General features: G+C 38.5%; 1 protein-coding gene across 1 annotated transcript in view; it reads left to right on the top strand.

The window, feature by feature from the left end:
- LOC102835261 (tyrosine-protein kinase Fer-like) overlaps window positions 1–15,686 on the top strand; it is a 579,105-nt gene that overhangs the window by 220,664 nt on the left and 342,755 nt on the right. Inside the window, exon 11 of the mRNA XM_006872259.1 lies at window positions 14,804–14,896. Coding sequence (XP_006872321.1) covers window positions 14,804–14,896 — 93 coding nt within the window. The remainder of the gene's footprint in view (window positions 1–14,803; window positions 14,897–15,686) is intronic.

The following is a 15,686-nucleotide window of genomic DNA, read 5'->3' as shown; positions in this document are numbered from 1 at the left end:
GCTATGAGTCGGTTCCAACTCGATGGCACCTGATGACAACAACAACATGGATAACATTGGATGGGTTCAGTTGTGAAATAAATACGGTTTCAAAAACTGTTTCTCTACTATAACAACTACCAAAGATAATATTGTACGTGTTCAAAGGGACATGATTAATGAATTGCCCTTTCTATTTAAAGGTACTCTTTAGACAGGTTAGCCTTAAAAATGTATTATTTCAAAGCAAAAAGAACCACTGTTAAAACATTAATAGTAGAAAATTCATTTGGAAATATTCACAACCTGCATTACTGCTAACCCAGTTTTTGAGGGGCCAGAGTGGAGGTGCAGTTAGATTAGACGGAAGTCAATTCTTTTAAAAGAACCCCACTGCATAGTATTGTGATTTTTATACTCAGTGACCAGAGGGAATAATGAAAACTGAGAACTAAAATATTTGGCAAGTGGGTTTGTAATGTGTAACCACCAAAGAGAGAGAGAGATGAAAATGGGAAAGAAAGTGAGTACATCATGGTCTAGTCACCTTCTATAAAAATAACTGAGAAACTAGATGATTGTAGAGGCATTAATGACCTCCTTAAGCCTAATCGGAAACTCTCCAGGGCTAGAAGAAATCTTCCATTTTGTTTTGAAATAAAAATTCTGAATTAAAAAAATAGGGAAAAATATATTATTAGAAAGAATAAGTAGAGCTTAAGTTTCATATAGAAACTCAAAATGCAATTTGGGTTTATAAAATATTTTAACTGGAGCTAGTTCACTTGGTACACAGATTTCCACAAATAAAACAGGAAACTCATTTGTGGAGGTTCCTGCCTATGTATCATTACATATCAGATTTTAACTAGAACACACCTAATAACATATCAGACACCACTGAATTCAGTGACAAGGCGATTTTGTGTTGATGAATTAAATGACTACTAATTCCCTTCATTACCTTGGATGCAGTGGTGAATTTTGCCTGAAGGCCTGATAGACTCATTTTACAGACCTGAAGCTGTTGTTGTTAGTGCCATCCAGATGATTCCAGACCCATAGCGACCCTGTATAGGATTTCTGAGGAGCAGCTGGTGAACTTGAACCCCCGACCTTGCAGTTCAAATGGCTTTGCAGCCTGGCTCATTAACCCACATCGCCACACCAGGACTTGCCTTCTCAGCATAAAGAGGATCTAAGGATTAGTTCTGACAAAAGGACAACCCTTAACAGTAGAGGTTGTCACGGGACAGAAATAAGAGAAGAGATATTAGGAAATATTATCTTCATTTTAATATGATGCATAGAAAAATGAAGTAAGTATAGCCATAAATCTATTTAGCAAAATAATATTCTAGATGTGTATCAGTTTTGCATAACATTTAAGAATATTTTTTCATTATTTTGAAATTAAATGTGGTGTCTGGGGCAGGGGTGGCCCTCTCTTTCTCTAAATACACATAAATATTAGACTAAAAAATCTTTTCAAAATGAAAATTTGAAAAATTAGCTATGTAAAAAAATTGGAAAGATAACTGTATAAGAAACAGTTTCAAAATTACCCTACACAGTTAAAGTCATTCTAAACCATGTTTGAAATTACTCTTCACTGTTGTTGTTAAATGCCTTTCAAGTTGGTTATGATGCATACTGACCCTGTATAGGCTTTCTCAGGAGCAGCTGTTGCATTTGAACCTCTGAACTTGCGGTATAGTGCTTATCCTACAGTGCCACACCAGGGCTCCACTCTTGACTGTTGTTATTGTTAAGTGCCATCAAGTCTGTTCCAACTCTTAGCGACCTTGTACAGGGTGTCCAAGGAGTGGCTGGTGAGTTTGAACCGCCGACCTTGTGGTTCAAACCAACCTTGCGATCTAGTGCTTATCCTACAGTATCATAGGCATTCAGGTAACTTCCATGCTCTGTCCATGAAAACACAGGCATAATGACAGAGATAAGAGTTGGGGTTTTGTTGACTGGAATGATTGACAAAATCAACAGCTCTTACAGATGACCAATTAACTTGGTGTCTTAAGTGCCATTGAGTCATTTCTGACTCATTGCAAACCAAGGCTCCTATGGGGAGCTCTAAAAGGCTGAAAGAATAAGATCTTTGATATCCAGAGGGATGCTATTGTTGTCGTTGTTAAGTCCTGGAGTCCCTTGCAACCAGGAAGTGTGGCTGGTAGGTTTGAACCACAGACCTTGCAGTTAGCAGTCCAATGCTTATCCTACAGTGAGTGCCACACCAGGAGTCCATCCAGAGGGATAAAAAGTTTGAATATAGTATGAACTCTAGGCTCTGCAATCCTGTGACCAGAAGAATTATGATGCCTGGTTACGATCTGAAAGGGCTCATAATGGGAGCCCCTGGCTAAAGTGGAAGAAAAATACGGACTAAAACTCAACATCACAAAAAGACCAGGCTTACTGGTCTGATAAAGACTAGTGAAACCTCTGAGGCTATGGCTCTGAGACAGCTTTCACCCCGTGGATCAACTTCCATGTTGTTGCTGTGTTGTTAGATGCCATCCAGTCAGTTCCAATTCATAGCCACTTGTATAGGGTTTCTCAGGACAGTGGCTGGTGAGTTTGAACCGCCACCTTGTGGGTCAAATCAACCTTACAATCCAGTTCTTATCCTACAACAAGATTTATAAGGTGAACAGTAATACTAAAGAGATTCTTAATTCATCAGAACAATTAACCATATAAGATCTAAGGAAAGCATTTAGCCAGGAATAGAGTTTGGAAGGATTCCTGGTGTGGTGCTGTAGGATAAGCACTGGCCTGCTAACCATAAAGTCAGTGGTTCAAACCCACCAGCCGCTCTTTAGAACCCTATACAGTGTTGCCCTGAGTTGAAACCCACTAGGAGGCAGGTAGCAACAACAACAGAGTTCAGATGAAGAGATAGAAAAGAAAGATGAAAGAGTAGTCACAGGAATGAAGTGGGAAGAGCGATGCTACATTGTTGTTGGGATTGCAATCTATGTCACAAAACAAAATGTGTATGAATTGTTGAAAGAAAAACCAGTTTACTCATACATTTTCATATAAATGACAAAAATAAATACACATCATCTCCCATTCAAGTAGAAGCCAATAGGGTTTTAAACTTTATTGAAGTTTGCTTTGTGTTAATATACGTTGTGTGAATGAGAAAACAATGTAAGCTTTCTACCATTTAAGTAAATTAATTCTTAAAAATTTTCCTTGTTAATAAAGTACAGAAAATTTTTTCAAGAGGAGGAATGTGGGCAAATTAGTTAACTATCTTGGCTCTCATTTTCCATGTCAATAAATAGGAAGGCACAAGACTAGAAAAAATCTTCATCTCAAAGCTTGTATCCATATTGTTTAACTCCCTAATCATTTACATTGCATTGATCATTAGTGAAAATGTCATTTTGTGTCAATGAAAATTATTTGGATCCCATAGTATCAGGGGGTGTTCAGAGTACTTGAAGCCAGATTGAAGTGCCTTTCCAATGGGAAAGACAGACTATATTATAAAGTGTAATTTAAAAGACTCTGAAACTGGCTGTTGATCGTAGAGAAATAAAAGCAGCTGGAAGAAATGTGAAGAAGAGCTGAACAGAAAATTTCAAAAGGCAGCTCTAGAAAACAAAGTCATATATTTTCATTAAATATGCAGAAACCTGTAGTTGGAAAACTGAAAAGGTAGACCATGCTCAGCATTTCTCAAACTGAAAGAACTGAAGAAAAAATTCAAGCCTTGTGTAGTAATATTGGAGGTTTCTATAGGCAAAATATTGAATGATGCAGGAAGCATCAAAATAAGATGGAAGGAACACGGACACTCACTATACAAAAATAATTGGTCAATGTTCAACCATTTCAAGAGACAGTGTATGATCAAGAACCAATGGTAGTGAAGGAAAAAGTTCAAGCTGTATTGAAGAAATTGTCAAAAAACAAGGTTCTAGAAATTGATAGAATACCAGTTGAAATGTGTAAACAAACTGATGCAATGTTGCAGTACTGGGGGCACTCACTTTTCTATGCCAAGAAATTAGAAGACAGTTACCTGATCAGCCAAGTGGAATAAATCCATATTTGTACCTATTCTAAAGAAGGATAACCCATCAGATTGTAAAACTCATCAAGCAATATCATTAATGTCACATGCAAATATATTTAGCTGAAGATAATTAAAAAACAGTTGTACCAGTTCATTGATGGTTGTTGTTGTTGTTAAGTGCCGTCGAGTCAGTTCCGACCCATAGCGACCCTGTACAGGGTTTCCGAAGGTGTAAATCTTTACGGGAGTAGAAAGCCTCATCTTTCTCCCGTGGAGAGGCTGATAGTTTCGAACCGCTGACCTTAAGGTTCGCAGCCCGATTCGTAACCACTACGCTACCAGAGCTCCCAGAAATTCAAGTTGCATTTAGAAGAGGATGTAGAAGCAGGGATATCATTGCTGTTATCAGATTAATCTTAGCTAAAATCAGAGAACACTGGAAAGATGTTTACATGTACTTTACTGACTATACAAAGGCATTCAACTGTGTGGATCATAACAAATTATGGATAACATTGAAAGGAAGGGTATTTCAGAATGTTTAATTGTGCTCACGAGGAAACTGCACATAGGCCAAGAGACAGATGTTCCAACAGAAAAAGGGAATACTGAATGGTTTAAAATCAGGAAAGGTGCATGCCAGGGTTATATCATTTCATCATACTTACTTAATCTATATGCTGAACAAAGAATTCAAGAAGCTGGATTATATGAGGAAGACGATGGCATTGGAATTGGAGGAGGATTCCTTAACAGCCTGTGATATGCAGGTAACACAACCTTGCTTCTTGGAAGTGAAGAAGACCTGAAATATTTACTGATAAAGGTTACAGAGTGCAATTTTCAGTATAAATTGCACCTCAATGTAATGAAAAAAAAAAACATCCACATAACTGAGCCAATAAATAACATCATCATAAACAGAGAAAAGCTCAAAGTTGTCAAAGACTTCATTTTGCTTGAATCCATAATCAATATTTATGGAAGCAGCCATCAAGAAATCAAACAATATCACATTAGTCAAATCTGCTGCAAAAGACTTCTTTAAAGTGTTTGGGCAAAGGTGTCAGTTTGAGGACTGAGGTATGTCTGAGCATAGCCAAGGTGTTTTCAATTGCCTCATGCATACAATAGGTAAAACATGAGGCTTTCTGCTCCCACAAAGATTTATAGCCTTGGAAATCCTATGCAGGGGGATTATGGGCCGACACCATTTAACAACAGCTACAATATATGCTTGTGAAATTGGGCAATGAGCAAGGCAGACCACAGAAGAACTGATGTATTTGAATTACAGTGTTTTCAAAGAATATGGAAAACACCATGGGCTTCCAGAAAAACAAGCAAATCTATCTTGGAAGTACAGCAAGAATGCTCCTTAAAAGCATGAAAGGCTTCCCCTTTCATCTTTGAACTTGTCAGGAGGACCCAGTCCCTGGAGAAGGACATCATGCTTGGTAAAATGGAGGATCAATGAAAAAGTGGGAGAAACCCGATGAGATTGACATATGGCAGCAATAGTGGGCTCAAGAATAACAATTGTGAAGATGGCACAGGACCAGGTAGTGTTTCATTCTGCTGTGCGTAGAACTGACTCTAAGGCACCTAACAATAGCAACAGAGTTTGATCATCAAAGCTATGTATTGATTTTTTAAAATAATTTATTGTGAATTATGTGATAGTTTACATGGGAGAACATTTGCTGTACATTCATCCTATTTTTTATCATTACATTGCCATAGTTACAACCCCCTCCATGCATCATCAACCAACCAAATGGTACACCCCACAAGCCTGCTCCCTGGTCATCAGCACACAGCCCCTCTCTCTCTCTGGGTCTAGAGTTCCCAGCCACTGCATCTTTCCATGCCATCATCTCTGCCTCCATCTTTGGTTTCACTGCTTCCCTGGGTAGGGTCCTATACTACGCTCTTCTCCTTTGATGGTCCCAGGGACCTCCGCTCCTGAACTGCAAAGTCAACCACTCCCCTCCTTTTGCTACAAAACGTCTACATTTACATTTCCAATCCTCACAGTCAGTCCTGATACTAATTATTTACTATGGTACCATATGAGTGCTATCCACATCTCCTTTCATCAGGCCTGCCCCGACAGATTGGATACTACTCAGTGGCGATTCTACCTTCCTCTGTGCCCTCTGGGCCTAGGTTCCCTCTTGAAAGTTTGTGAGGCAGTCACTTCTTGCCTTTGTAGCCCCCCCATTTTGGGTAGCCAATGTCCAAGTTGCTCATCCCTGCCTACCATGTGTATTGATGGATGGGAGTGATCCTTGCTGTAAAGATTTGTTCCCTCTTTTGAGCTACTGCATCCATAGGTGGTGTAGGTCAAGTTCATCAAATTGTATTGCTCTTTTTTCCTCTTCTTTCTTTTTGTAGTTGAGCTCTGATCATCCAGCCAGGTCAAGTGGGTATTATCTGTAAGTGTGGGTGTTCATGTGCATATGCCCTCTCTTCTTATCAGCTGGATGATTCATTCTCCACTCTAGTCATCTGTGGCTATGTCACTGACTCGGCGCCCAGGAGTCCCTAGGTCTTGCCACACTGCTGGCCAACCAGGTCTCCATCCAGGTTCACAGGAGTGTATTGAATGTGGTTGGACTTAGCTCACAGCTTCATTACTGTTTTCCCTCACTTCCCCTTCCTTATCGGTCACCAGTCAGAGTGTGGTCACCAGTTAGAGCACATGTCTGCTTGTGTATTCCCATTGAGTCTTAGTCTTGAAAGAGGGTTTGCCCTGAGTGGACCCGACCACTTGCCTTGATGTCTCCTGGGCGAGCAACTTGTTTGTTCGTGCAGTAATCATTGGACAGCCTATATTGTTTTGTATTTTTCCTGTCAGTCTTTCTTTTAAGAAGTATCTTCTGATCTTCTAGCCACTCCAGGCTGGTCTGCTTGTCCTTTCCAGTGGATATTTCCCACCTCAGAAGATTCTGGATGCAGTTCAGGATTCCACCTATGGTCTTAAGTAATGCAGCAGCTCCACAGGAAGCCTCCTTCACTGGGCACGCTGTAGCCGCATTTTAGGTATTCCAATTGGCACATCATAACAACAACAACAATCAGTTATAAGCAGAAGATGGACATACAAGCTTTCTATGGTGATATTTCTGGCTATTCCTTTGTCTCCCTCTCAAATGTCTATTTTATAATGGTATGCCAGGGAAACCAAGATTCAAGAAGAAGCGTGAACCAAGGTACATGAAAAGTGATGATAGCTTTTGCAAGAAACTGCAGAAACTTTTTTTGTTTTTCAAATTCCAATTCTTCCAGTCTCTGGTAAACATCCGTGTTCTTTGAACTATTCTAGATATTTTGTAGTAGTAGAATCATACAATATTTGTTCATTTGTGTGACATTTCACTGTGTATAATGTTTTCACTGTTCATCTCTGTGGTGGCATGTATCAGAAGTTCATTTCTCTTTTTGGTTGAATATACTGTATTGTAGGATAAGCACTGAACTGCTAACCACAGATTGGTGTTTCCAACCCACCAGCCATTCCTTGGAAACATTATATAGGATATAGGATTGTTATGAGTCGGAACCAGCTCAATGGCACTTAACAATGTATATGTTGTTCCTACTTCATAACAATCCTATATCCTATATAAGGTTTCCTGGTGTGGCACTGTGGGTTAATGTGCCAGACTGCAGAGCCGTTTGAACTGCAAGGTTGGTGGTTCAAGCATCCTAAACAGGGTTGCTATGGGTCGGAATCAACTTGATGGCACTTCACAACAATATGTGTATATATATGTATGCATACACACACACACACACACACGTTGTTAAAGAAGCATGAGTGAATGTACATGAAAGGTAGTTGTTGCTAAGTGCCATTGAGTCAGTTCCCACTTATAGCGACTCTGTATAGGGTTTCTGAGGAGCAGCCCTTGGGTTTGAACTGTCAATCTTGTCAGTTGCAGTCCAGTGCTGATCATACAGTGCTATACCAGGAGTCCAGGATAAAGCAATGGACCACAAGGTCAGTTTGAACCCAAGGTCAGTACCAGGCACTCCATGGAAATCCTATACAGTGTTGCTGAGTTGGAATCACAGCACTTAACAACACCAACAACTTATATATGTTGTTAAGTGCCATTGAGTAAATTTTGACTTCTGTATATGGTTTCCAAGGAGTGGCTAGTGGTTTTGAACTATGACATTGCAGTTATAGTTATCCCACAGAGTACATATTTGTCTGTGTGTGCTTGTATATATGTGTGTGTATGTTGTTAAGTGCCATCCAATAGGTCTGACCCATATGGACCTTGTGTAGGGTTTCCGAGGAGGAGCAGCTGGTGCACTTGAACTGCTGACCTTGTGATTCAAAGTGACTTTGCAGATCAGCTCATTAACCCACAGCACCACATACTCTGTGTGTGTCTGTGTGTGTACATGTATATATATACATATATATATATATGTATGTATGTTGTTGTTAAGTGCCATCAAGTCAGTTCCTACTCATAGTGATCCCATACAGGGCTCCTGAGGAGCAGCTATGTAAATATATATTTATAGTTTGACTCCTGATGTGAGGCTATAGGATCAGTATTGGACTGCAAACCACAAGGTTGACAGTTCAAGTCAACCAGTTGCTGGTGAGCTTGAACTGCTGGCCTTGCACTCCATCATATTAACCCACAGTAAACAAAATGTTTACTCATTCATCTGATTTTATCTGATAATAGGCATTTTCGTAATTCCATCTTTTGGCTATTGTTAATAATATTACTATAAATGTTGGCTGTCCATGTGTCCCTCTGAGTTCACTGCTTTCAGTTATTTTAGGTATATAACTAGGAGTGGAATTACTTTGTCACATGGTAATTGTAATATGGCCTGGAGCTCATGTCTGCTTTCCTCTGGATTCACATAGGGGAAAGAGAATCAAACTTAAAATCAGCCCAAGGCCAATTCCTGGAGACAGAGATCAGGCATACCTCTACCTTATAGTGTTCTTTGCTCACTTCTGACACCAACCATCCCTCTCACAGTGCTCTCGGCTTCATCTCTGGGTTTGAAAAGCCATTGGAATGGCCACACAGATCTTAGAGACAGTACTATTGATTATTTGGTTTATTAAGGAAGTGAACTGGTTACAATTCAGAATCAGAAACAACTCAGGATGCAGCAGTCCTCCAGTCAGAAATGCCTCTTCTCTGCTGTACTGCGGCCTCCTCTCTTGTCTTTGGCCTCTCAGTCATGTGACCCCTTGGCTTCTTCCTGCTCCAGCAAGTGTTGAAAAACTCCTTCAGTATTGTCTGCAAATGCTCAAAGTGTCTTCTGTTTATGATTCTGAGCTGGGATGACAAAACTAACCTATCCCAGTGTTAGAGTTAATAGTACACCCTATTTCCATAGTGTCATCTGGTAGGAGTTTAAGAAGACTTTGGGCAGAAAAGTCATATCAAGTCAATTCACGGTACCACCACATTAATTCTCTGTGTAACTTTTTGAGGACTTGTCAGGTTGTTTGCCACAACTGCTGTATCATTTTACATTCCCAATGGCAATGTGAGTGTTCTGATTTCTTGACATCCTTGTCAACACTTGATTATTTCCTTTATGGTCGGTCGGTTGGTTGGTTTTTAGGTTTTCCTTGGGAGGAGGGTGTTAGAATATCATTAATATAAATACATATTCTTATACATATAAATACAATAAGACCAATGACTTATTCCTCTGGTGTAACTCTGTAGGATCATCACTGGACTGTGAACCATAAGGTCAACATTTAAAACCCTCCAGCTACTTCTTGGAAACCCTAAGCAGGGTCACTATGAGTCGGAACTGGCTCAATGGCTGTTAACAACAGCAACAACAACAGTAACTTCTTTGGTTAGACTGATGGCTCCATACCATAATCACTTTACTACGAAGCACAAGATTCACAGTTCCAGCCTACCAGCAGCTCTGGAGGTTGCTATGAGTTGGAATCAACTCAACAGCACTTAGTTGCTCAACAAAAACAAATAACTTATTCGTTATAAATACATTTTTTTTTAAGCAGCATGATTGTACATGAACCCCACCAAATGGAATACACAGAAATCAAATTGACTACATCTTTGGGAAGAGACATTGGAAAAACTGAATATATCATCACTCAAAACAAGACCAGAGATAGACTGTGGAGCAGACCATCAGTTGCTCTATTTACTGCATATGCAACTTCATGCTGAAGGTGAAGAAAATGAAAACAAATTAAGTGTCGCTAGGTGCCATTGGGTTGGTTTTGACTCATAGTGATCCTGTTATAGGGTTTCCAACCTTGTGGTCCAAAAGTGATGGTTCAGTCCAGTGCTTTATCCTACAGTGCTGCACCAGGACTCCAAACAAGTCCAATAGAACCAAAATATGGCCTTGAACATTTCCCACTTGTATGTGGAGATCATCTTAAGAACAGAATTGATGGACTGGACACTTATGACCGAAGACCAGAAGAGATGTGGGAAGATATCAAGAACAGCATAAGGAAAAAGTCATTAAGAAGATAAGAAAGAAAAGACCAAACTGGATGTCAGAGGAGACTTTGAAACTTGCTCTCCAGTGTAGAGATGCTAAAGCAAATGGAAGGCATTAGAACGTAAAAGAGCTGAACAGAAAATTTCAAAGGGCAGTTAAAAAAAAAAAAACGAAGTCAAATATTATAATGAAATGTGCAGAAGGAAAACCAAAAGAGAAGAACATGCTAAGCATTCTTCAAGCTGAAGGAACCAAAGAAAAACTTTAAGCCTCAACTTGAAATACTGAAGAATTCTATGGGCAAAATATTGAATGCTGCAGAAAGCATCAAAGGAACATAGGAGAAACACAGAGTCACCTAACCAAAAAGAAATGGTCATGTCCAACCATTTCAAGCGGTAGCATATGATCAAGAGCCAGTGGTACTGAAGGAAGAAGTCCAAGTTGCATTGATGGCATAGGAAAAGAACAAGGCTCCGGGAATTGATGGAATATAAATTTTAATTTTTCAACAAACTGATGCAGCACTGTAGGCACTCACTCATTTATGCCAAGAAATTTGGAAGACAGTTACTGGGCCAGCTGATTGGAAGAGATCCTTATTTATGCCTATCCAAGGAGAGATGACCCAATAGAATGCAGAAATCATGGAACAATATCATTAACATCGCATGCAAGATAATTAAAAACTGTCTGCAACACTACATTGAAAGGAAACGCTCATAAGTTTAAATTATATTCAGACAAGGACATGAAACGGATATCATTGCTGATGTCCGATGGATCTTGGCTGAAAGCAGAGAATACTAGAAAGATTTTTACCTGTGCTTTATTGACTATACAAAGACTTTTGACTGTGTGGATCATAAAAAGCTAGGGATAACATTGCAAAGAACGTGTATTCCAAAACACTTAATTGTGCTCATGAAGAATCTGCACATAGACCAAGAGGTAGCTATTTGAACAATATAAGGGGACACTGAATAGTTTAAAATAAGGAAAGGTGTGTGCCAGGGTTGTATTCTTTCATCCTACTTATTCAGTCTCTTTGCTGTGCAAATAATCTGAAGCTGTATTACATGATGAACAATGCAGCATCAGGATTAGAGGATATGCAGATGATGCCACTTTGCCTGTTGGAAGTAAAGAAGACTTAGAATACTTACTGATGAAAATCAGAGATCCACAGCATTCAGTATAGGTTGCACCTCAGTCTAAAATAAGCAAAAACCTCACAACTGGATCGGTAACTAACATGATAAATGGAGAAAAAAACTGAAGTTGTCAAAGACTTAATTTTGCTTGAATCCACTATCTACATTTATTTTTATAGATATGTCCTTTAGATATTGGAAGCAAAAAATGTTATTTATGGCCAACTTTTGCTTTTTTCCACTGACAAGTACGATTAAGGCTCACTACTGATGGAAATAATGCACTTGACAATAGTGTCTCTTGTTCACTTGTCTCTTTATTAACAATTGAAATACAGTCATTATTGGAGAATTGGCTAACAGTTGCATTTCAGACCCTCACACATGCTTTGTCTTTGTTCTGTTACTTACTACCTTGTCATTTTTTGTTTTCTTTCCCTTCTTGGCCCATTCACCTGTACTTGTGACATGGATTTAAAATTAGAAAATTTAGGGGTAAGTTTCAATTTTGATGTATAGTATTTTGAAATATAAATTATATCCTAACAGAAATCAGGATTGACTTTTCTTAAGGTTGTTATTTTGCTCATATGCAAGTTCAGGCTGAAACTCATGAAAATTAAAACAAGTCCACAAGAGCCAAAGTATGACCTTGAACATATCCCACATAATATTTAGAGACTATCTTAACAACAGAGTTGATGCATTAGACACTATTGACCAAAGAACAGAAGAGTTGTGGAATGACATCAATAATACCATACAGGAAGAAAGCAAAAGGTCATTAAAAAGACAGGAAAGAAAGAAAAGCCCAAATAGTTCTCCCTTTAGGAATGCAGCATTGTATGCACTCACTCATCTATGGCAAGAAATTTAGAAGACAGCTACCTGGCCAAGTGATTAAAATATATCCATATTTGTACCCATTCCAAAGACAAGTGACCCAACGGGAAACCATCAAATAATATCATTAATATAGCATGCAAGTAAAATTTTGCTGAAGATAATTAAAAAATGGTTGTAGCAATATATTGACAATGAGCTTCCAGAAATTCATCGTGGATTCGGAAGAGGAAGTGGAAGAAGGGATATTATTGCTGACCTCAGATGGATCTTGTCTTAAAAAAGAGAACACAAGAGATAACGTTTACCTGCGCTTTTGACTAAACTATAGCATTCAACTGTGTGAATCAAAACAAATTATGGATAACTTTGCAAAGACTGGATATTCCAGAACACTTAATTGTGCTTATGAGGAATGTGTACATAAACCAAGAGGCATTCCTTTGAACAGAATAAGGAACAACGTGTGTTCTAAGACTGTATTCTTTCACCATACTTATTCAGTCTTTGTGCTGAGCAAAGAAACTGGCTTATGTGGGCAGAAAAATTCAAGAAACTGGATTATATGAAGAATATTGTGGCATCAGGATTTGAGGCACACTCAATAACTAGTGCATTGACTCCCCATGCTGGAACTGGACCTGTCATCCCCCCTCCCCCCTGCTCACGTACCTTCATCACATTTAGTGAAGATGTAATATACGAGGAATGGTTCCCCCAGGGGGTCGGCCTCCAAAAGTCCCTGTTCCGGAAGTCTGCCCAGTAACTCATCGCCCAGCCTTGTACAGGGACCCTGTTACAGACATACCCTACGCTACTGCTCGAGCTTTCAAGATCATTCGTGAGGCCTACAAGAAGTACATTACTGCCCACGGACTACCACCAACTGCCTCAGCTCTTGGCCCTGGCCCACCACCTCCTGAGTCCCTCCCTGACCCTGGGCCCCGAGCCTTGCGTCAAAAAATTGTCATCAAATGAAGATGTCTACTCCTTAGAAACCTCTATACTATTCCGTCTTGGGTCTCAAAATTCCTCCTCCTCTCTCTGCTTCTATCATCTCTGATATTTCTTTACCCAACCCATTTTTCTTTCCCCTTAGTTCCTGCTGGTTTGATGTTTTTTTAATCTAATAAAATTGATGATCCCTTTTGAAAAAAAAAAAAATTCGGCTGGGTGGGATGCACTCAATATGTAAATGATACAATATTGCTTGCTGAAAGTGAAGTAGAATGTATTGATGAAGTTCAAAGACATTGCCTTCAGTATGGATTGCACCTCACTGTAAAAAAAAAAACAAAAAAACAAGTATCCTCACAACTGGACCAATAAATAGCATCATGATAAATGGAGAAAATATTGAAGTTGTCAAAAGACTTCATTTTGCTTAGATACACAGTCACTAGTCATGGAAGCAGCAGTCAAGAAATCAAACAACATAATGCATTAGGCAAGTCAGCTGCACAGACCTCTTTAAAATTTTCAATAATGAAGATACCAGTTTGAGGACTGATGTGCACCTGACTCAAGCCATAGTATTTTCTACAGCCTCATATGCATGTGAGTGTTGGGTAGTGAATAAGGAAGACTGTAGAAGAGTTGATACATTTGACTTATGGTGTTGTAGAAGAATATTTAAAATACCTTGGACTGCTAGAAGAAAAAACAAATCTGTGTTTGAAGAAGTACAGCCGGATTGCCCCTTAGAAGCAAGAATGATGAGAATTCCTCTCTCATAGTTTGGCCATATTATCATGAAGAATCAGTCCGTTGGGAACAGTATGCTTGGTAAAGTGGAGGGTCAGTGAAAAAGAGCAAGACCCCCAACTGGATGGATTTTCACTTTGGTAGCAATAATGGACTTAAGTGTACAATTGTGAGGATGGTGAAGGTTTGGGCAGAGTTTCTTTCTCTTGTGCATAGGGTTGCAGTGAGTTGAAACTGATTCTTCAGCACCTAACAATAAAATTCTTGAAAAGTGAGTGAAGGTATCCAGAGTAGAATATCATGTTACATCAATAAATCATATATTTTGTTTTTTCTTAATCATTCCAGTCTCTCCCTATGAGTCTGATTGATTTCTCTTATATACTTTTCCTTATATATTGAGGATTTAAAGAGCTTAAATGCATTTGTTTTTTGGTCATCCTAAATATTAGGAAATTTACATTTTATTTAGTTGGAAGACATAATGAATAATCTATGGAAAAATACTTATATATCCAGAATAATTGTATATATATTTTGGGTAGTTCGCTATTGCTGAAGACTTGTTCTTTAATCATTCCAGGAAAGAAAGGAAAAGCTATCCAAATTTGAGTCTCTTCGTCATTCAATTGCTGGAATAATTAGGTCTCCAAAATCTGCATTGGGCTCTTCAACAGTAAGTAAAATTAGCTTTGTGTTCTATTGAAAATGTGTTATACCTAACTTTTTTTTCTGATATTTTCATGAAAGGTATATATGAATTTATTATTCTCATGACTAGAAAAATAACTTAATAGTTTAATTTTTTTTGTATGCTTCTAAATCTGTGTACTTTGTAAAACCTCATTAACATTGATATAAGAATGACAGAAATAAATATGTCCTGGTATGGCAGTATGGGTTAATGTGCTGGACTGCAAGGTCAGTTTGAATCGCAAGGTTGCTGGTTCAAGCTCACCAGCTGCTCCTTGGAAACCATACACAGGGTTGCTATGATTCGGAAATGACTTAATGGCACTTGACAATGTAACACAACAACATAGTCTTTTTATACTATATATCAATAATTAGGGGGAACATTTTAAATATTTCAAGACTTACTAGAAGAGTGGTATAAACATATTTCATTCAATAATTACTATTTATTTTCATAGTGATCAGTTTATATATGTGTCCTTGTTTTAAAAATTTTTATTGTGAATTAGGTAAAAGTTTATAGATAATATCATCAACTTTACATTCAACAAATGACATACTTTGTTTCATCTCAATGACTACAATCCTTTTCCTGCAACAACAGTTATCCTGCTTCCTCCCTGTGGCTCTCCATTTACATTTTCTATTCCACAAATTAGCAAAGCAAAAGTATTTGATTTACACCTAAAAAGCAACAAAAATATATTAATTTAAATGTCCAAAGGACACATTTTGCCATCCAGTCTCTGGTAGCATAGTGGTTACGAATC

Source organism: Chrysochloris asiatica, unplaced genomic scaffold, assembly GCF_000296735.1.
Source record: "Chrysochloris asiatica unplaced genomic scaffold, ChrAsi1.0 scaffold00189, whole genome shotgun sequence".
Classification (NCBI taxonomy): Eukaryota; Metazoa; Chordata; class Mammalia; order Afrosoricida; family Chrysochloridae; genus Chrysochloris; species Chrysochloris asiatica.
Note: the sequence above shows the minus strand (reverse complement) of the source record. Positions and strands in the feature narration are given on the sequence as shown.